Below are 21,213 nucleotides of genomic sequence, written 5' to 3'. Positions count from 1 at the left end.
AGTCCCACACGCTCCAGTCCCACACACTCCAGTCCCACAGGCTCCAGTCCCACAGGCTCCAGTCCCACAGGCTCCAGTCCCACACACTCCAGTCCCACAGGCTCCAGACCCACTGGGTCCTGGCTGCCAGACCATCCCGCCACCCCAGCACCCCCCAGGGCAGCACAGCAGTGCCACTGCTCAGTGTTGTGGCACCTGTGTGTCCCCACACACCCCAGGGAAGCTGCCTTACCTCGGAGCAGAGCTGAGACACGCTGACTGACCACTGGTTTGTCTCCAAGGCAGCAGCAGAACACTGGCACAGCCACGTCAGGTGAGGAGGGTGGCACATGGGATGTGGCACACGGGGGATGTGGCACGGGGGGCATGTCCCCCTGTCCTGGACACCACACCCCCGTGACAGGGCTGGTGTCAGCTGGGACTCACGGCCCAGGCAGCCCCACCAGCAGGAAAGGGCTCCGTGCCTGTGCAGTGTCATGGCAAGTCTGAGGGATGTCATCACCTGTTTGATCTTCTCTGGGGCTGATGAGCCCCTTCCTTAGTTTATTAATTAGTTGGTGGTTGGGAGCTGTGGGAGTGTCCAAAGGCACCTTGGGTCCCCAGGGCCACTCCATGAGTGTCCCCTCCTGACTCAGAGGCTTTGCTGCCTGTCCTGCTCCTCTGCTGTCCCTCAGCTGCTGCAGCTCCAGTTCCCCAGCGCTGCAGCAGACACTGACCCCACGCAGCTGCCACCCCATGGCCCCCACCCAGCCCCGCAGCAGTGACCCTGTGGCTGCTGCTGACGCTCCTGTGACAGCAGGTGATGAACACCCGTGGCTGTGCACTCGGGGTGACCAGGGGCATGTGGCACAACCACAGCGAGAGGGGCGTGGGCTGGAGGAGACAAGGAGCGGCTGCCACCTCCCAGGGGACATGTCCTTGGCTCAGGGGAGCCACTGAGAGGCTCCACGTGGATTAACTTGAGCACCTGGGGCAGGTGACACCAAGCCCTGGGAGATTGCATCCCAACATGAAACAGGAGCTGAAGATCACCTTCAGGCAGGTGCAGATCCATCTCAGGGTGTGCAAGAACCACAGAATCTCCTGAGCTGGAAGGGACCCACAGGGATCATCCAGTCCAACCCCCAGCCCTGCACAGACACCCCAACAATCCCACTCTGGGTGTCCCCATGACAGTGGCACTTCACACACTGGTCTGCACTTCCACAGGAAATACTGAGTTCCTCCTGTTATCTGGGGGCTCTGAGGGCAGTGTTGCACCCCGGAGCTGGGGCTCAGTGAGACCCCCCCGCTTCACAAGCAGCACCAGCTGTGCACACTCCTGCCCTCCCCATGGCCCCATTTCCAGATTTAGGAAATGCAGTGAAACACAAAGATAATTCATATTCCTGTTCAAAAATACACACACCAGTGATCTCAACGTGACCCTACAGAACCCTGTCAGCATACTGAAGTATGAAGTGCTCAGGGAGGTGAGGGGGCAGATGGAAATCCATGAGGCAGCTGCTGGGAAGGGCAGGGCAAGAGTCTGGGCTGTACCTGGAACCCTCCATCCTCCAGGCAGCAGTTTTAGGTACAACTGCTTTCTAGGCAAAAAGAATTTTATAAATAAGCCAAATCCTTCAACACATTTTTATTCTAAAATAAAATAACTGTCACACCCAGCCCGGCACGCACTCGCAGCACAGGACAGTGCGGGAGCTGAGGGAGAACAAACAGGGATGTGCAGCTTTTGGAGAAACGTGATGCTCTGCAAGCCGGCCGCGAGCCGGGGCACTGCCCCTGTGGCAGCCTGTGGCACCCGCCCGTCCGCACGGAGCAGCGCCGGGAGCAGCGCCGGGAGCGGGGAGCGGCCCCGGGCCGGGCTCAGTTCACGCGGCACGCCCGGATCATCAGCAGCTGCAGCAGGATGAAGACGGGCGACATGATGAGCCCGTACCAGAGCTCCCGAGTGTGCTCCACCAGCTTCTGGCACAGCAGCATCTCGAACACGAACTTGAGGCTGAGGATGGTGAGGATCCAGAAGAGCCGCAGCACCGCCAGGCGCTTCTCGCCGTCCTGGAACAGCCGCACGGACACGATGGTGGTGAAGTAGGTGCTGAGCCCGTCGGCGGCGAAGAAGGGCACGAACACGATCCACCAGGAGAGCGCGGCGGCCGCGCCGTCCACCTTGAGGACAAGCAGCACGGAGAAGGCGAGCAGCGCCAGCCCGTGCAGGAAGATCTCGAAGGTGGCGAAGCCGAGCCACTGCACGAGCTCGCGCAGCGAGAACAGCATCGTCCGGGGCTACGGCACCGGCACCGGCACCAGGCCCGGCCCGGCCTCAGCACCGGCACCAACCGCAGCCCCTGACCCGGCACCGGCACCAGGCCCGGCCCGGCCCGGCCCGGCCTCAGCACCGGCACCAACCGCAGCCCCTGACCCGGCACCGGCACCGGCACCAGGCCCGGCCCGGCCTCAGCACCGGCACCAACCGCAGCCCCTGACCCGGCACCGGCACCGGCACCAGGCCCGGCCCGGCCCGGCCCGGCGGCGCGGGGCGATGGCGTCACGGGGAGAGGCGATGTCAGGTGACGTCATCAGGCGGGGAGTGCCGGCGCCTCAGCCTGGATGATTACGTCACTGGAGCTGTCGCACAGTGGTGACGCCAGCAGCGGGATGGGGCCGGTCCGTGGTGAGTCCCGCAGAGCGGCCGGGCCTGGCCAGGCCTGGCCCCAGGACTGGGGGTGCTCTCCTGCAGAGAGTCCCGGGGAGACCCTGCAGGGCCTGAAGGGGCTCCGGGAGAGCTCCAGGGGACACGGGATGCAGGGATAGGACACAGGGAACGGCTCCCACTGCCAGGGGCAGGGCCGGATGGGATATTGGGCAGGAATTGTTCCCTGGCAGGGTGGGCAGGGCTGGCACAGGGTGCCCAGAGCAGCTGTGGCTGCCCCTGGATCCCTGGCAGTGCCCAAGGCCAGGCTGGACACTGGGGCTGGAGCAGCCCGGGACAGTGGGAGTTGCACATGGCAGGGAATGGAATGGGATGGGCTTTAAGGTCCCCAAACGAGTCTGGGATCCTGCAGTTTTTTATTAATATTAATATTATTAAATTTTATTTAATTTATTATCATTCTTTGGGCACGTGGTGATAGCAGCTGTTTGCAGCTCAGACAGCTCCCAGGGCTAGATTCCCTCCAGGCTGGGCCCTTGCTCTGTCAGAGCCTGGCTGAGAGCTCTGTATGTGGTCACCCCTTTGTCTGTCCCTGAGCCTCCAGACTCTGCCCCAGCCCCCTCAGGTGAGGGAGGATTCCCAGGAAGGTTTCACCCAGAATTGGGGAGCAGCCAGTCCCAGGGCTGCACTCACCCCGTGCTGATGAGGGCACAGTTCAGCAGGGCAGGATGTGGATTTTAGTCCCTCTCCTGTCCTGGCTGGGGGGATGAGGAGTACAGTAGTGTCCATGCTTATCCTCTTGGTTGGGACATGGGATCACCTGTTCAGTGCTGCAGAGGGGTGGGAAGAGAGCCTGGGAGCCTTGAATTCCACTGCTGAATCCCAGCTGTTCACCATCCCTGTGCTGGCTGGGTGCTGTGTCAGCCCCTGGGGAGGTGCTCAGCCTGGGGTCACTGGCCCCAGCTCTGCCTGCCCTCCTGTCCCTTCCCTCTGGTGACTTCCATGCTGGTGTCTTGCAGATGGCAGAACGGAGACTCCTTGTGCTTTTTGGCAGCCAGACTGGGACAGCTCAGGACACGGCGGAGAGGATCGGGAGAGAAGCCAAGCGCCGGCACCTGCGGTGCCGAGTGGAGGCCCTGGACAGCTGTGACGTGGTGAGGGGGCACGGGGGCTGCCCTGGGTAACTGCTGCTCTGGGCATGCTGCTCTGGGCATGCTGCTCTGGGCATTCAGCTCTGGGCATTCTGCTCTGGGCATTCAGCTCTGGGCATTCAGCTCTGGGCACTCTGCTCTGGGCATGCTGCTCTGGGCATGCTGCTCTGGGCACTCTGCTCTGGGCATTCAGCTCTGAGCATTCAGCTCTGGGCATTCTGCTCTGGGCATTCAGCTCTGGGCACTCTGCTCTGGGCATTCAGCTCTGGGCACTCTGCTCTGGGCATTCTGCTCTGGGCATTCTGCTCTGGGCACTGCTGCTCTGGGCATGCTGCTCTGGGCACTCTGCTCTGGGCATTCTGCTCTGGGCATGCTGCTCTGGGCACTCTGCTCTGGGCATTCTGCTCTGGGCATTCTGCTCTGGGCACTGCTGCTCTGGGCACTCTGCTCTGGGCATGCTGCTCTGGGCATTCAGCTCTGGGCACTCTGCTCTGGGCATTCAGCTCTGGGCATTCAGCTCTGGGCATTCTGCTCTGGGCATTCTGCTTTGGGCATTCAGCTCTGGGCATTGAGCACTGGGCACTCTGCTCTGGGCATTCTGCTCTGGGCATTCTGCTCTGGGCACTCTGCTCTGGGCACTGCTGCTCTGGGCATTCAGCTCTGGGCATTCTGCTCTGGGCATTCTGCTTTGGGCATTCAGCTCTGGGCATTCTGCTCTGGGCATTCTGCTCTGGGCATTCTGCTTTGGGCATTCAGCTCTGGGCACTCTGCTCTGGGCACTCTGCTTTGGGCATTCTGCTCTGGGCATTCTGCTCTGGGCACTGCTGCTCCTGCTCCATCCCCAGCAGCCCCACAGGATCGTGGAGCAAGCTGAGTTGGGAGGAGCCCATCAGGATCATCGAGTCAGCTCCTGGCCCTGCCCAGGACACCCCAGCAATCCCACCCTGTCCCTGAGAGTGTTGTCTGAACACTGTTGAGCTCAGACAGGCTTGCTGCTCCAAGCCTGTCCTACGTGGCCTTGGACACTTCCAGGGATGGGGCACTCACAGCTTCTCTGGACAGCCTGTGCCAGAACCTCATCACCCTCACAGGGAAGAATTTCTTCCTGATATCTGACCTAAACCTGCCCTCCTTCAGCTTGTGGACATTCCCCCTCATCCTGTCCCTCCATCCCTTGTCCAAAGTCCCTCTCCAGCTCTCCTGGAGCCCCTTTAGGCACTGGGAGGGGCTCTGAGGTCTCCCTTGAGCCTTCTCTTCCCCAGACTGAATACCCCCAGCTGTACCAGCCTGGCTCCAGAGCAGTTTGGAGGCTGCTGACCTGACTGTGCCGTGTTTATTTCCACAGGCCAACCTCATCCATGAGCCTTTGGTGGTGTTTGTGTGTGCAACCACCGGCCAGGGAGACCCTCCTGACAACATGAAGGTAGGACATGCTCCTGTCCTGTTGCTTTTATGTTCCTGCTGCAGAGCTCTCTCTCCTGAGGCAGCTCGAGCAGGGGTTATTTTTGTTGGGGGAACTTCACAGCAGCACCAGTCACAGCCCAGGGAACATGAGCAGGAGGCTGCTGAGGTGATTGCAGGGGGCACTTCTGCAGAAAGCCATGCTCCCCACTCTGCTGGGATCCAGGAGGCCCCAGTGGGTGGGTGAGCAGGGGTGCAGGCACAAGCAGGCAGGAGGGTGCCATGGCAGCAGCAGGACTGGCTGGCTGTGTCCCTTGTAGATGTTCTGGCGGTTCCTGTTCCGGAAGAACCTCCCTGCCGGCTCCCTGTGCCAGCTGGACTATGCTGTGCTGGGCCTTGGGGACTCCTCCTACCCCAAGTAAGCAGCTCTGCAGCTCCTGGGCAGCTGCTCCTCACTGCTCTGACTGCAGTAGAGAGCAGAGTGGCTGGAGAACAAAGGGGGTAAGGGGAGACAGAGTTGATTCTGGAGCAGCAGCTCAGACAAAATGTAATTCCGACCAGCCTTAAAAATCCTTGCCCTACCGTGTTCCTCCTAGTCCTCAGGAATTAGGTTTCTGCCCTTTTCTTTCCTCCCAGCCTCACCAAGGATGCTTTGCTGCAGAGGGTCAGTGTTTTATCACAGCTATGGACCAAGGCAGCAGGAGACATCAGACAGAGGTGGCAGCCAGCCAGCCCTGTTGGTCCCAGGTGTCTCCCAGAAGATTGTTCCTGTGTGCCTCAAAGAGCTGTAGTGGGAGGGATGGGTGTGCCTGAGCTCTGTGGGGCAGTGAGGGGCTGGAGGGAAAGAAATGTTCTATGGACCAGGTTACAAGCTGACCTGAAAGGAAGGTGGACCTCTCCTTGTCCCATCTCTGGCCTGGGCACAGCCTGTGAGGGCCAACTAGTGGCATCCAGCTGGTTCTGTGAACGGGCACAGGCTGGGGCACAGGCTGGGCAGGGCATGGGCCAGGTGACAGTGCTGGCTCTGCCTGTGTACTGCTCTGGTGGCCCTGGCAGCGTGTGCTGGTGCTGTGGCAGTGCCTGCTGTGCTGCTGGAGCAGCCCTGCCCTCTGTTATTCTCTGCTCAGGTTTAATTTCGTTGCAAAGAAGCTGCACAAACGGCTGCTCCAGCTAGGGGGCAACCCGCTGCTGCCAGTGGCCTTGGGAGATGACCAGCATGACCTGGGGTAAGAGCCCAGAGGAGGGGTGGCAGGGGGGTCCCCGGGTGCCCTGCAGCTCTGTCCTGGGGCTGATGGCAGGGCTGTGTGCTGCTCCCACCACGGGGCTGCTGCTGCAGCTCTCTGGGAATGTGCTGATCTCTGCTCATAGCCCTCTGTGCCAGGACCTGGCCCACCTGCTTCTCCAGGGTGTCCCATGACCCCCAGGCCTGTTCAGAGCAGGGCATGGCTGTGTCACACAGCCCTGTGCCTGCAGTCATTGCAGCAGCCTCAGCTGTGCTCACCTGGCATGGGGCACAGGCTGTGGATGGCTCAGGGACTCAGTGAGCACACAGGTGCTGCTCAGGGGCTGGAGATCCTCTTGAAATGTCGGTGGTTGGAGAGTGAGTGAGTGCTTGGAATGGCTGAGAACATGGTTCTTCCCAGACCCGAAGCTGGAAGGGAATGGTGTGGAGTGACTGTGGGGATGGTTCTTGGGCACGTGCAGGAGTAGCAGGGCTTGACCCTGAAGGGATGATGTTGCTGCAGCGTGCATTTCTCACTTGCAGGCCAGATGCAGTGGTTGATCCCTGGCTCGTGGCCTTATGGGACAAGATCCTTGCCTTGTATCCTCTCCCTCCTGGCCTTGAGATCATCAGTCCCGACGTGTGGTGAGTGCAGAGGGTGTGCAGGGGCTGCTGGGGCTGCCTGGGGTGAAAGGCCCTGCTTCCTGGGCTGTTCTCCAGAGTGGAGACGTGCTCTGCTCAGAGCAGGAACACTCCCCACACAGCTTCTGGTGTCCCAGTGCCCCTTGTGCTTTGGCCACAGGTGGCCCATCTCTCTCTAGATGGGTGTCCCTTTGTCCCCTGGGGGGTGTGACAGCTGCCCCAGCCAGGTTCTGCCCACCTTGCTGTCCTGATGTGCCTCTGGCCCTGGCAGAGTGTGTGTGCCCAGCCAGCCTCCCCCTGCCTGCCTTTGGAGCCTTTGGGATCTCCTCCTGGCAGTCTCCATTGCATTCCCATTGACACAGATCAGCTCCAGGGGACAGGGACAATGGCTGGTGATACAGTGGGACACTCCAGGCCTCTCCCTGCCTCTGGTCTTGCAGCAGCAGAGGAGCTGTGGCATGGAGGTAACCCTGCTGCATTGCTCTCCTCCCCACAGCCTGCCGCCCAAATACACCCTGCACTACCTGCCTGAGGACTGCCCCCAGCCCAGGAGGGATGTGCTGCAGCTGGCAGCCCCCCAGGCTGCTCCCTGTGAGCTGCATCCCTTCTCTGCCCCCGTGCTGTCCAACCAGAGGGTCACTGCCCAGTCCCACTTTCAGGACGTCCGGCTGATCGAGTTTGACATCGCGGGCTCAGGGATCACGTGAGCATTCTCCTGACTCCCCCAAGCTCCCCCAAGCTCAAGCATCCTGGAGCCTGCCCTCCTCTTCTGCTGCCCTTCCTCACTGATACCTGAGGCTGCAGTCTTGTGGTCATGGTCCCTGCTGCAAGTCCCCATCCATGGAGTGGGGGATCCTGCCCATGGACCAGCTCCCTTGCTTGGCAGAGCAGTTGGTGGCACGGGGAATTTGCCTCCCCTGGTGTGGGTGCTGGCCAGGGTGGTGATGCTGTGCCTGTGGCTCTGTCCCGTGGCTGTGCTTGGCAGCTGCCCCTGCATCCCCAGGTTCAGTGCAGGGGACGTGGTGATGATCCAGCCCCAGAACTGCCCTGAAGATGTGCAGCAGTTCTGCCAGCTCCTGCGCCTGGAGCCACACAGACACTTTGTGCTGGAGCCCACGGAGCCTGGTAGGTCCTGCCTGCTTCTCCTTCCCCTTCCTGCTGAGACAGGGCATCCCCTAAGCTCTGGCCCAGCCTGGAGCTCTCCTCTTCCTTTACTGCAGACCTGGTTGGGAGTGTTGGGTGGATACAGGACACCTGCCTGTCCTTCCCTCCAGTGCTCTGTGTGTGGATCCTGTGCAGGGCCAGTGTGACTGGAGGAATCCAGCAGTGCCAGGCTCCACCTGGGCCTTGTGCCTTGGCAGCCCCAGCACAGAGTGGGGAGGATCCTGTAGCCTTGTCAGCCCCAGACCCAAACTGGGAATCCTTTGCTTCCTTGCATGGGGTGTGCAGATCTCCCCCCTCTGCCTGTACCCCCCCTGGGTACCCTCCTGCAGCCACAAACCAGCACAAGCAACCAGAGGAACCCCTTGGAGGCCCCCCAGAGCTCTTGGTGCCTTCGTGGAACTGTGAGAGTTTTTCTCCTGGCCCCTAAGTGCCCATTCCACCTCCATCTTCCCTATGTCTGTCCATGCTGGAATTTTTGCCTGGCAGGCAAACCCAAGAGAAATTCAGGCTGCTTCTCACACCTTTGGGAGAGATGTGGGAAACAGGGACAGGCCTGACACATGACACTGTTGGTTATTTCTGCTGCATTGTGTGCAGGCAGGGTGGCAGCCACGTGGATAAGGCATTATCCCAAATCCCCTGCCAAAAGTAAGGGGCAGTTGAACACCACAGACTTCCTCTGTTGCAAACTTGTGGGCCTGAAAAGCAAGCTGGGGAGAACAGGGTGAGTGGAGGCCCATGGTGGGAGCAGGGACGGGTGGAGTTGGCTCCAGTAGCACATGGTGGTGCTGCAGGCAGCAGGGCTGCCCTGCTCTGGGGACAGCAGGCATGCAGGTGCTGGCCCTGAGCTGTCCCCTCTGCCTTGCCTTGCAGGCACACCCCTTCCTCCTCTCCTGCCACAGCCCTGCACCATCCAGTACCTGGTCACACACTACCTGGACATCTCCTGTGTGCCACGGCGCTCCTTCTTCGAGCTCCTGGCCTTCTTCTCCCCGGATGAGCTGGAGCGGGAGAAGCTGCAGGAGTTCAGCTCAGCCCAGGGCCAGGAGGAGCTGTACAGCTACTGCAACCGGCCCCGCAGGACCACGCTGGAGGTGGGGCTGGAGCAGGGCAGGCCTGCCCTGGGGGCACAGTCAGCCATCCTTTCTTGGCTTAGGAGTTTAATCTACTTCACCCACTTTCTGAAGTGTCCATGGATTTCCACCTCCGTTAAGACCAGCTCTGGATCCTTGTGGGCTCCTGGGTGGCTCTGTGCTGCTTGGGGTGGGGGCAGAGGGCAGTGGAACAGGGTGGCTGGTGCTCAGAAGTGCCCTGTGTGGTGCCTTTGGCCGAGGACAGCGTGGCACAGCTGTGTGGGACAGCATCTGGCACCCTAAGGGCAGGCAGGATGCCTTCTGGGCTCACCAAGGCTCACCCTCTTGGCTTTGCAGGCCCTGTGGGATTTCCCTCACACCACGTGTGCCATCCCAGCCCATTACCTGCTGGACCTCATCCCTCGCATCAGACCCCGTGCCTTCTCCATCGCCTCCTCCATGCTGGTAAGAGCTCAGCCCTTCTGGCCTCCTTTCAGACTCAACAGAGGGTCTGGCAGGGCCTCTGCTGACTGTGGGTACAGATGTCTCCTGGAGCCTCCACAGCCCAGCAAATCCCTGATCTGTGCTGAGCCTGCAGCAGCCTGATGTGCTAGAAGCAAACTTCAGGGCTAGGCCAGCCTTTGGACTAGGAGGCTTGCTCTCCTGCAGCCCTGCAAGTGCCAGGACTGTCCCAGTACACCTCAGAGGGCTGGTGTTGCTGTCCCTGGGAGCAGTGGGATGTGGTGCCACCAGAGTGTCCTGGGAGCTGGGTGAGGGGGAGTGCTGCTCCCTGCTCCTGCCGGGAGGTGGCAGTGGGACCGGCCCGGCTGCCTGCAGCCTCGGCCCATGCATGGCTGCATTTGTCCTCCACGGGAGCCTCTTGGGCTGGGCAGTCACCATCGCTGCTGCCAGCTGTGCAGAGTATTCCTGTAGCAGTGCTTCTCCAGGAAAACCCCTTCCCCATTGGGAAGGTTTTGAGCTCCATTGTAAGTGGCTGTGCCAGACAAGGATGGGTGTCCAGGCAGCCTGGTGGCAGCTGGGCACAGGCTTTGTCCCTGGAGGAGGTGCTGGGCTGTGTGAGGAGCTGTGCGGGGTGTGACACGGGCTGTGTGCCACAGGCCCATCCTGGGCGGATGCAGATCCTCGTGGCTGTGGTGCGGTACAAGACACGGCTCAGCAAACCCCGCCGTGGGCTCTGCTCCACCTGGCTGGCTTCTCTCAGCCCAGAGCAGGGTAAGTGTTGGACTCTGGGAGAGTCCTGAGTGCTTCCCACAGCACCCAGTGCTCATCCCTCGGGCTGGATGGAGCTGTGTGGGTGCTGACCATGTGCAGGAACTGGCTGGCTGGAGCACCAGCTCCATGGGAAGCACACTAGCTTGGCAGGGTGGTCCTGCTGTCCTTCCTCACTGCCCCCATCCTCATCAGAGCACGGTGTTCCTCTGCAGCTTACCCTCAACTCCTGGATTTCTCCTAGCTGCTTTGCCTATCCCACTGTGGGTTGCTCCTGGTGTCCTGGAGCTGGTAGCACTCTGACTGCTGGGCACCTCCAGTCCCATAGCCACAGCTCTGGGAAGGCTGTTCCCTTCTTTCACAGAATCACAGAAAAAGCTGAGTTGGCAGGGACCCATAAGAATCATCAAGTCCAACCCCTGGCTCTGCACAGACACCCCAACAATCCCACTCTGTGCATCCCTGAGAGCCTTGTCCAAATGCTCCTGGAGCTCTGGCAGCCTCAGGGCCTCTCTTACATGCAGCCAGGTTGGGATCTGCAGCTTGCCTCCACCGCTGTGTTCCCTGGCACAGGCTGTGTGAGGAGAGGGCTGTCCCACGGCCCGTGTGCTGGGGGCTCTTGCCTTGCTTTGGGCTTCACTCAGGTTCTTGCAGGGGCAGTGCTGAGACAGCTGAAGTGCTTTTCACACACACACAGAGTGTGCCCTTGGTGCCAGGGGGTGATGAGGCAGGTCTGTGTGTGTCTTTGGAGAACCCTGGAAGAGCTGGGTGCCCACTCACCCTCTGCAGGCAGGCTCAGGGTGCTGGGGGTGGGGTCATGCTTGTCAGTCTCTCTGTTTCACAGGTGATGTCCGGGTGCCTCTTTGGGTGAAGAAAGGAGGAATGAAGTTCCCAGCTGACCCTGCCACCCCTGTGATCATGATTGGCCCTGGCACAGGGGTGGCACCTTTCCGAGCAGCCATACAGGAGCGGGTGGCACTGGGACACAGAGGTGAGGGGTGGTCCTGGCAGGCACTCAGGATGCCTCTTGCTCAGTCAGGCCTGTGTCAGCACATGGAAGCATGGGCTGGGGGCTCAGGAGGGTTCCACCAGGTCAGACTTTGCTGTGTTGAGCAAAGCAGGCTGAGCTCAGTTATTCACAGGCTGTTCTGCAGGGCAGCTCCTTGAGTTGGGTCAGGCTCTTTCTTGGCTCTCTGAGAGTGAACACAGGTTACTGAGCCCAGCTGCTGCTGCAGCTTGTCCCATCCTCATTCCCTTGACTCAGGGAACAGGCAGCCCTGGGGGACACTTTCTCCCTCCTCCTTTTCAGCAGACAGGGGCCTCTGGTTGCCACAGGTCACTTGACTTGATGCTGGCATGGCTCATGGCTGTGCAGGCTGGGGCTGTCAGCCAGGTGGCACCAGCAGTGCCTAGCACTGGGTGCTCCCAGCACTGCCCTGCTGCTCTGCTCCTGCAGGGAACTGCCTCTTCTTCGGCTGCCGACACAAATCCAAGGACTTCTACTGCCAGGCAGAGTGGGAAGAGCTGGTGACAAAGGGCCTCCTGACACTCTTCACAGCCTTCTCCAGGGACCAGGTTAGTGCCCAGAGGAGGAGGGTTACTACAAGAGCATCTCAGGCAGCACTGATGGGGCTCTGCTAGTGTGTCTGTTCCCTGTACCTGTTGGCGTGACCTGGGAAGGGTCTGGTGAGGTGGCACAGTGGGCACCTCACTCCCCCACACACCTCAGTGCTAGTCAGGATCTCCTGCCTGCAGGGACGTGTCTAGCTGAGTTGAGCTGGAAAGATTGCTGGGACAAGGCTGGAAAGCAGCAGAGCAGATAAGGCACTAACCAGCCTTGTTTGGCTGGACCACGTGAGTGATAAAAGGCTCCCAGGCCTCTTGGAGGGTCACCAGGCAATAACTTCTTGGTTATGTACCACCCTCCTCATGGTGTTCTCTGAGCCCTGGCTGAAGCTGAGGGGCTTGGCCTCTGTTCCAGCTCTCTCTGAGTCCCAGATATACAGAGGAAAGATCCCCATGGATATGAACCCGCAACTCAGCCCCTCCCTTTGCTTCCTGCTTTCCCAGGCAGTGTCTTTGGTGGGCAGCCCTCATCTCCCCTTGGGGCTGCAGTGCTGCCAGAGAGGCTCCCTGAGCTGGGGATCTATTCACTGCCTTCTGTTTCACTATCCCTTGATGGCACTGAAAGCTCAGCCTGGCTTTGGAACAAAGATGTGATAAAAAGGGAATGGGGATCTCTCAGTAGCTCAGCTGCACCAGCCCCAGCCCTTTGTCCTGGCTGTGTGCATGTGTTGAGATGAATTCACAGAATTTTATCAGTGAATTTTATCCACTCACTTGTAAGGCAGGAGCTGGGTGCTTCTGTGAAGGCTGTCCAAGTCTGTGATGAGCTGGAGCAGCACTGCAGAGCATTTTTGGATGACCAGTGAAGGGGCACCTGCTGCTCTCTGAATCTGGAGAGCAGCCAGACCCTTCTGCTCTTGCTGACTGTGGAGAGATGGGGCTTCCATTGGAGTGTCCCCTCTCTGCTCCTGCACTGGCCAAAGCAGTTTGTCACCAGAGTCCTCTGCCCCCAAGGCAGAGAGTGAGCACAGCCAGGTGGGATGGGCCACACTGGGCTGTTGTGCTTTTGGCTTCAGGAGATACCACAGCCTTTAACTCATCAGAGAGTTTGTTGTCAAAGAGCCAGGTGAGGGCTGGGATGCTCCATAGCTGAGAAAGGTTTTACTCTGCTTTTGCAGTGACCCCTGTCCCAGCACATCCCCCCACAGTGCAGGTCTGAGCCTGGTGGGTGCCCTGAGCCATGGTGACCCTGGTTTGTCACTCTGGTTTCCAGGTCTTCACATGGTCCCCTGGGAGCCCAGCCTGGCTGGCAGGGCCTCTGGCAGCACCCAGCTCGTTAGTGTTAATGAAGCTGAGGCTGGCTGTGCTGCTGCTGAGGGCAGTGCCCTGTCACAGTGCCCAGGCTGAGCTGCACTCCAGGGCCATCAGCCAGTGGGACCCACAGACAGCTCCTGTGACAGCCTGGGCTGGAGCTGACAGGGCTGCTCCCACACAGGGGCCTGCAGGAGCTGAGCCACAGTGAGAGCTGGGCTGCCTTTGGGACAGGGTGTGGGAAGGAGGCTGTGCCATGGCTCAGCACTGTGCAGGACTGGGCATGGCTTCATCACAGTGTCACCTTTGTCACAGGAGCCCTCTGGGCAAGCAGTGAGTTCAGGCACGTTGGCAATGGGGTTATCTTGGGCAGGAGCCAGGGCTGGAGGCAGTTGCTTGGGTGCTTGAAGTCTTGTGAATTAACCCTTTAGGAGCTCTCCTTTACTGGGTACTGTGCCCAAAGCCAGTCCTCACCAGTCCCTCACTCACAGTGGAGGGGCAGGGACTGGGACTGAGGCTGTCCCTCCAAGCTTCCTGTCCTTCCAGGTTGTTACAGGTCTCCAGCAGTCAAGGGTGCAGGGAAGGGTCTCTGTCCTGTAGCAGACTTGGCCCAGTCTGCCACAGAGCCTCCCCTGCCTGTGCTGGGAAAGAGGGCAGGAGGAAACCCTCACAGGGCCTCCCCAGGTCATGGTCCTGACCAGTGGACACCCAAAGGGTTTGGGGGGCAACTGCTTCTCCCAGTTCTTCCAGTTGCAGGGGGCTGTGCTGCCTTGAGCTCCTGCAGACAGCCCCTGAGAACAGTCCTGAGAGCAGGAGCTGGGACTGCTGCAGAGCTGGTGGGCTCAGTGCCTTTTTCCCTGCAGGAGGAGAAGGTTTATGTCCAGCACCGCATCCAGGAGAATGGGAGGCTGGTGTGGGAGCTGCTGAGCACTGGGAATGCTCATGTCTACCTGGCTGGGTGAGTGAGAGCCCTCTGTGCAGGGCTTGGGGGAGCAGGGCTGCACATTTCTGCTTCTTCACCTACCTGGAGACATTTCCTGGGCTCAGCCCCTGTTGCAGAGGGGCAGCCCATTCCTGCTGTCTGTGTGTCCTGCTCCAGGAGCCCTGGGCTGAGAGGGATGCTCCCATACCCCATTAGGAGGGGCACAGCTGGAACTGGTAAAGCTTCTCCAGCCAATGCCCTTCCCAGCCTCTGAGCCACAGCACATCCACACACAGGAGAGGCCTGGCTCCTGCACAGCCCTTTCCTCCAGCATACCTGATGAAACTGGAGAAAAGGCCTGTGTGGCACCTCAGGCCACTGGTGTGGGCAGGATCCCCAGTGGTGCTGGGGCTCAGGAGCAGCTCTGTGAGCCTTGGCACATTCTGTCAGGCTCTTTGCACACAAAGCTGCCTCCTGGGGCAGGGACAAGCCCTGTTGTAGCACAGCCAGTCTTCTTGGGCAGCACAGTCCCTCTCCAGGTGCTTGTTTGGGGCTGGTTGCACAGCTGGAGCTGCTGGCCAGAAGGTGAGGTCTTGGCCTTTGGGTTTGGAGTGTCTGAGCTCCGCTCTGAGCTCTGTGCTGTGTGCTGGGCAGAGCCCTTGACCTGCCTGCCCTGCAGGGAGAGGCTGCTCTCTGCTGCCCAGGGTGAGGCTTGGGAGCTGCTCTGTGCTGCTGGACTGGGCAGAGCCTGTGTGCACCCCGTGACCTGGGAGTGCAGCCTGGGCCCAGCTCTCCCCACAGGCAGCAATTGCAGGAGTGTTTTCCTGCCTGTCCTTCCTGAGAGCAGGAACTCCCCTGGCACTGTGCAGGGCCAGACTGGCCTCACTGCATTCCTGGGAGAAGATGTGTGTTTGCTTCCTGGGCAGTGGAGGCCAGGCCGTGCCACTCTGTCCTTCCCTGCTGCAGCTCGGGGCTTCCTGAGCCTCAGCTCAAACTGGCCATTCTTGCCCTTGGCTCTGGGGTTTGGAGCACCTGGGACTTGGGGTTGTGCCTCCATCCACAGCCCAGATGCTGAGACTGCTGAGCTGCTGGGTCATGGCCTTATCCTCTCCTTCCATTCTGTTTCCTGCTTTTTGGTTCTGATGGAGATTCCCAAAGGGGATCAGTGTCCTGTAAAGAGCAGGGCTTGCACAGCTGTCCCTATGGCAGACTGTGTGTGGCCATGAGGATGCGATTTTGGACATCAGGGCTGCTCTAAGACTCCTCTTGTAGGCTTTGTCCCTGGTGTGGGGTGTCCCTGAGCCCATTAGGCAGGTGGGATCTGAGAGCCTCATCCTCCCTGTACAAGTGACACTGTGCTGATTGCAGAGGACACTGTTCCTCCTTTCATGAGCAGCCCAAACCCTGGAGAAAGGCTCCCAAGATCACCATGCCCCTCCCTGGCCCACAGACTGAGCTGTCAGTGGGGTGCCAGGCAGGAAAGTGGAGGTGGGTGATCCTGCTTTCCCCCAAATTCACAGTTTCATCCAGACTGGGAGAAAGCTAGGGGGAGTGATCTGAGCTGTGTGACCCTGAGCAGCAGCCCTGGGCCATGGGACACTTGTTCCTGCCTTCCCTTCTTAGGCCAGGTGGGCTCTGGGAAGCCAGAGCTGCATCTGCTCTCTCATCGTTCCAACTTGTGTCACTCAGGGGCAAAAAGGTTGAAAATGTCTCTTTTTTTGAAAAGAAAAAAAAAGCTATTTGACATGTTTTCCATCATGAAGCCCAGCTCCATTATCTTGTACTTGCATATCAGTGCCTGACACAGAAACAATGCAGACTCTTCCAAAAAAAGAAGACCTTCTTTCTGGGTATTTTGGGATGTTAATCAGCTTCAAACACAAGTCAGAATTCTGCCTTGTTCTTGGGAAACAGCAAGGACGTTGCCAGCTGCTCGTGCCAATTGGAGCAGACTGGGAAATTTTTTATTAGATTTTTTTTTTGTCGCACAGGCAGTTCATCAAATGAAATTCTCTCCAGGAATAAAAAAGTCTGAATTTCTGATTTCCCCTAAGAAATAATTGTGCTTGAAAGCACAGAGTTCTATTTGGGTATTTTCTACGCAGGGGCACAATGTTTTCTCCAGCGTTTCTCTGATTTTGAGGTTTGAACTGGCTTTGGTTCCAAATGTCACCATCAAACTAGTCATTCTGGATTTCTTGAGAGCAGGCAGCAGCAGGATGGGAGCAGCTGCTCCTGCCCGGCTGAGGATCAGACATGTTTGACACTGAGTGATTCCAGAGATGAAAGGACAGGTTCCTGCCCTCCTGCCGATAAATTCCAACCCTGGCATGTTGTCTGTGTCTCTCTAATGAGGATGCTGGCAAATGGAGCTGTGTGGGGCTGGTGTTTGGGCTCCTGACCTGGGATGCTCCTTCCCCAGGGTCTGTGGCCCATGGCTGTGTTTGCCTGCACGTGCCCGTGCTGAGGAGCCCTGTGGATAACAGCCCTGCTCTCCCTGGAGAGGGAGTGGTCCGAGCTGCCTCTCAAGCCTGTCATTTACCCTGTGCCAGGCAGCCTGTGGCAGGATGAGGCAGGTTCCCACTGCCCTGTGGTGGGCTTGGCCACAGGGACTGCTGATTCCTGATCCTGAGCACTGGGGCTGCTGCTCTGCCCCCACTATTCCTGCTGTCCTCCACTGTGTCCTGCTCTCTCCCCAGGAATGCCAAGGAGATGCCAGCAGCAGTGGCCAAGGCCCTGCAGTCAGTGCTGCAGCTGGAAGGTGGCCTGTCCCCCTCGGAAGCAGAGGAGCATTTAGCAGCCCTGGAACGGTCCCAGCGCTTCCAGTCTGAAACCTGGTCGTGAGCCTGCCTCCCCCTCCCCCTCCCACAGCCTCAATAAAGGAGCTAGCAAAGGGATCTGGTGTCTTTCTTGGGCTGGGGTTATCCCAACCATCCCCTCCCTGACAGCAGCAGGGCCATAGCAGTGGGGGGAACCCTTTCTGCTGGGGGGTTTGGCTCCCTGTGCCCACAGCCCACAGAGCAGGGGCTGGAGCTCTCTTGGGGGTGCTGCTGGTTGGCTTTGGCATGGGATCTGCCCCGGGGGTCCCTGTGTGGGGTGGGTGGCACCCAGGGCATTGCTGGAGCCCTGGCAGTGGCAGTGGTGGCAAGGCCAGAGGAAGGGGAAGTGTTGCACGGGAGTCTCTCCAGCCCAGCATTACTCAGCAGCGCGTGCTGCAGGAAGAGGCTGCCTGGACAGACCTGTTCCCCTTGTCTCCAGTGGCTGGGGCCAGCAGGGACAGGCACAGGAGGAAGCCTCTGCTGCCAGTTCGTCATCCTGAGCCTGCTGAGGTCTGAGCTCCAAGTTCCTGCTGAGTTACATGCTTCTGAGTGCCTGCTCATCTGCATCTCTGCTCCACCCCATCCTGGGCGCTGCTTCCAGTCCTTTCCCTGCAGCCTGTGCACCCTCCTGGCCCTGCCCGTGCCCCACTGGGACCAGCGCCACCACCTTCCTCCCCCAGTTCAGCAAACTGGGTGTCACTGTGTAAATAGCAATTAGGACCCAGGGCATGAGTCAGCAGGGACATTCCCTGGGAGCAGGCTGGGACAGGAAGGGACAGCAGTGCCATGCCACACCTGTGACCCAGCCACCCTCCCACGACCGAGTCATGGGGTCCTGCAGGGGTGAGCAGTGCCCGGGGCATTGCTCAACTGTGGCACCACAGTGAGGGGGAACAGGGATCTGGGGACTCCCCACCCCACTGCTTTGCTCTGAGCAGCTCTGGCAGACCCTGGCTGGGCTGAGCATCCCCATGTGCCAGGGACAGCGGGGCCAGTGCAGAGCTGCTGGTGCCATCATCACCCTGGTGCCACCATCCCCTCATCTGGGGCACTGACCAGGAGGGAAACCTGGAAGGAAACTTGGAAGGAAACCTGGAAGGAAACTTGCAAGCCCTGCAAGCTGCTTGTGGGACATGCCAAGGAGAGGTGGCCCAGCCAGGGGACCAGTAGGGACAAACCTGGGGGACAGGGAGTTGGACTTGGGGAGCACAGGGCCTGTTCTGGGAACTGGATAGTGCAGGGTCCTTTCTGGGGGCTGTACCGGGGCAGTGCAGTGTCCTTTCTGGGGGCTGTACCGGGGCAGTGCAGTGTCCTTTCTGGGGGCTGTACCGGGGCAGTGCAGGGTCCTTTCTGGGGGCTGTACTGGGGCAGTGCAGGGTCCTTTCTGGGGGCTGTACCGGGGCAGTGCAGGGTCCTTTCTGGGGTGCTGTACTGGGGCAGTGCAGGGTCCTTTCTGGGGGCTGTACCGGGGCAGTGCAGGGTCCTTTCTGGGGGCTGTACTGGGGCAGTGCAGGGTCCTTTCTGGGGGGCTGTACCGGGGCAGTGCAGGGTCCTTTCTGGGGGGCTGTACCGGGGCAGTGCAGGGTCTTTTCTGGGGGGGCTGTACCGGGGCAGTGCAGGGTCCTTTCTGGGGGCCGTACTCGGGTCTGAGCTGGGACTGAACTGGAGGAGCACGGGGCCATGTTGGGAGGCTGTAGTGGCCACAGGGCCATACTGCCGTGCCTGGGGACTGGTGTGGGCAGCACTGGCCACAGAGGTGACTGCACTCGTGCTGGGCAAGGAGAAGAGGCGGCCGTGGCCCAGCTCCTCCCCAGCTCCGGCGGGAGCTGATTGGCGCGGGCATGGCTGCCTGCCCCGGGCTGCCTGCACTCGAGCCGCTTCCAGAAGCTGACAAACCAGACTGGTTACAGGCAGGCTCGGCCCAGCCCTGCCGGGCCCGCGGCGGGAGGCAGCGCCGGTGCCCCTGTGGCACAGCGGGCAGCGCCCGGCGCGGTGCGCTCTCCGCTGGACCGGGCGGGTCAGTACCGCGGTGCTGCTGGGAGGAGGAAGGGGAGGAAGAGGAGGAAAAGGCTGTTGGATGCTCACGGTGCTGCCCCTCTTGGGGTGGCCTCTCGGTGAGGATGGTGGGGCTGCACCCCGCCTCAGAGGCTCCTGACCCACTGCTCTGGGAGGGCGACCCAGCCCGCGCCGGAGGGATGTTGGGACTCTGCACGGACACTGCTGACTTCACACCCTTCAGGCAGCCTTGCTGAAGGAGTCTCCTGCCCTGGAGCAGCACCCACGCCCCGCGCCCAGCCCCGAGGGGCCCCGGTGCGCGGAGGGCGAGCGCGGTGGCTGCTCTGGCCGCCCTGATGGAGCCGGCGGCGGGCGAGGAGGCAGAGCCTGGCCCGCGGCTGCTGCAGGCGGCCGGTGGGGAACGCTGTGCCGGGCAGCGGGACGAGAGCCCGACAGTGGGGCCGGGGGACCCCGGGGAGCCGCCCCGGCGCTGTGGAGAGGCGGCGGCTGCTGCCTGGCGGTGCTGGGAGCTGCCGCCGCTACAGGACGCCGGGGAGCCGCTGCTGCCCCGGCCCGAGGAGCCGCCGGCCCGCGGTGCCCCCCCGCCTGCGGGGCTGGACCCTCCTGCCGCCGAGACCCCCGGACCCGTCCTGCCCAGCGGGGAGAGCCCACGGCCCAGCTCCGAGAGCGTCTCCGGCTCCGTCCTGAGCCTCTTCGGCGAGGCACGGGAGGCATCGAGCGATGATGGGGCGGCGGTGGCGGCGGAGCCGTGCCCCGTGCCGGCGGGCAGCGAGGACGAGTGCCCCATCTGCACGGAGCCGTACGACGAGCGGCGGCACAAGCCGGCCGTGCTGAACTGCAGCCACGGGCTGTGCCGCGCCTGCCTGCGGGCCATCATGGCCACGGCCAGCGGCGCCGAGCTCGGCCGCGTGCGCTGCCCCATCTGCCGCCAGAAGACGCCCATGCTGGAGTGGGAGATCTGCAAGCTGCAAGAGGAGCTGCTCCTGCTGCACGCCCAGCCCGGCTCCCCCAGTGCCCTGGGCACCTCCCGGCCCCCTGCCCTGCCGCCCCGGCGCCCGGGCCTGGCCGGCGCCCTCGAGCATCGCTTCCAGGTGCGCTTCCACACCAGCCGCATGTTCGGCTGCCTGCCGTGCGTGCGGTACCCGCCCTGCCTGATCCGCGCCCTGGCCCGGCTGGAGCGGCGCTGCCGCTGCTGCTATCTCCTGCTGCTGGCACTGCTGCTGGCGGCAGAGATGCTCAGCCTGCTCTTCATCTTCCTCCCCATCGTCCTCATGGTGATGCTTTTCCTCATCCTCGACAAATAGCCCTGGCTTTGTGCCCTCAGGCTGAGCGTGCGTGGGGAGGGGAGCCCAGCTCCGGCTCTGCCCTCGGCTCTGGTGCCAGCCGGGAGCACGCCTGCGACCCTGGTGCCTAGGACGCCTGGCACTGCCAGTGAGCCCAGGGGGGTGAGGCAGCAGCAGAGCAGGAGCAGGCAGCAGTGGGAGGCCACCCTGGAGCTGGCATCACCTGCACGGGGGCACCAGTGACACATCACTGCCATAGCCAAGGGACACATGGAGTGGGAGCCCTTCCTGCGCTGGGGCACATCCCTGGCTGGGAGCTGGGGACCAGAGAGGCTCTGCGGGCAGAGCAGGGCTGTGCCATGGGCTGTGCTAAGGGCTGTGCCATGGGCTGTGCCATGGGCTGTGCCAAGGACTGTGCCATGGGCTGTGCCATGGGCTGTCCCAAGGACTGTGCCACCTGCTCCCAGGACAGATGGGCTGGAATCCCCCAGCATGGACTGAAAATACAACCTGTGCTTCTACCACAGCTGTGTCCGGCTGAATTCAGTGCCTGGTTTGGGCGTGTCCCCTTGGGGCACAGCAGTGACACCAGGAGGAGATGGGCACAGCCAGTGGGCCCCAGCCACCCTACAAGGGGTGTGTGCTCCACCATGGCACGCCCCAGCCCTGGCGAGCCGTGCCAGCCCGTGCTCAGACCGTGCCCTTCAGGGAGATAAGTGAGCAAACATGGCTCAGTCCCTGCCATACACGGCTGGAGGAG

At 61.1% G+C, this 21,213-nt stretch overlaps 3 protein-coding genes across 3 annotated transcripts; 2 read left to right on the top strand and 1 right to left on the bottom strand.

Annotated features, from left to right (window-relative positions):
* Positions 1-1,618: 1,618 nt before the first annotated feature.
* TMEM203 (transmembrane protein 203) lies at positions 1,619-2,445 on the bottom strand. The gene has a single exon (XM_056505015.1). It carries the CDS (start codon positions 2,275-2,277, stop codon positions 1,867-1,869), a length of 411 nt encoding a protein of 136 aa, XP_056360990.1. The 5' UTR covers positions 2,278-2,445; the 3' UTR covers positions 1,619-1,866.
* Positions 2,446-2,543: 98 nt separating this feature from the next.
* Positions 2,544-17,188, top strand: NDOR1 (NADPH dependent diflavin oxidoreductase 1). Its single transcript, XM_056505014.1, has 15 exons — positions 2,544-2,674; positions 3,673-3,807; positions 5,150-5,227; positions 5,526-5,623; positions 6,333-6,431; positions 6,971-7,072; positions 7,566-7,772; positions 8,073-8,194; positions 9,107-9,327; positions 9,664-9,771; positions 10,425-10,539; positions 11,381-11,527; positions 11,993-12,111; positions 14,277-14,371; positions 17,035-17,188. Exons 2-15 carry the CDS (start codon positions 3,673-3,675, stop codon positions 17,177-17,179), a joined length of 1,791 nt encoding a protein of 596 aa, XP_056360989.1. The 5' UTR covers positions 2,544-2,674; the 3' UTR covers positions 17,180-17,188.
* A 2,317-nt stretch (positions 17,189-19,505) lies between these two features.
* Positions 19,506-20,968, top strand: LOC130260251 (RING finger protein 208). The gene has a single exon (XM_056505475.1). The coding sequence runs from the start codon at positions 19,506-19,508 to the stop codon at positions 20,472-20,474; it is 969 nt and encodes a 322-aa protein (XP_056361450.1). The 3' UTR covers positions 20,475-20,968.
* Positions 20,969-21,213: the final 245 nt, after the last annotated feature.

The sequence above is a fragment of the Oenanthe melanoleuca genome, chromosome 17 (genome assembly GCF_029582105.1).
Source record: "Oenanthe melanoleuca isolate GR-GAL-2019-014 chromosome 17, OMel1.0, whole genome shotgun sequence".
NCBI classification, from domain to species: Eukaryota; Metazoa; Chordata; class Aves; order Passeriformes; family Muscicapidae; genus Oenanthe; species Oenanthe melanoleuca.
This window is presented reverse-complemented; position numbering and strand designations above follow the sequence as displayed.

Coding starts and splice junctions, on each gene's coding strand:
- TMEM203 (XM_056505015.1), bottom strand. CDS start 2,277: ATGCTGTTCTCGCTGCGCGAGCTCGTGCAGTGGCTCGGCTTCGCCACC.
- NDOR1 (XM_056505014.1), top strand. CDS start 3,673: ATGGCAGAACGGAGACTCCTTGTGCTTTTTGGCAGCCAGACTGGGACA. Junction 8,195..9,106: donor GCTGGAGCCCACGGAGCCTG/GTAGGTCCTGCC, acceptor CTTGCCTTGCAG/GCACACCCCTTCCTCCTCTC. Junction 11,528..11,992: donor GGTGGCACTGGGACACAGAG/GTGAGGGGTGGT, acceptor CTGCTCCTGCAG/GGAACTGCCTCTTCTTCGGC.
- LOC130260251 (XM_056505475.1), top strand. CDS start 19,506: ATGGAGCCGGCGGCGGGCGAGGAGGCAGAGCCTGGCCCGCGGCTGCTG.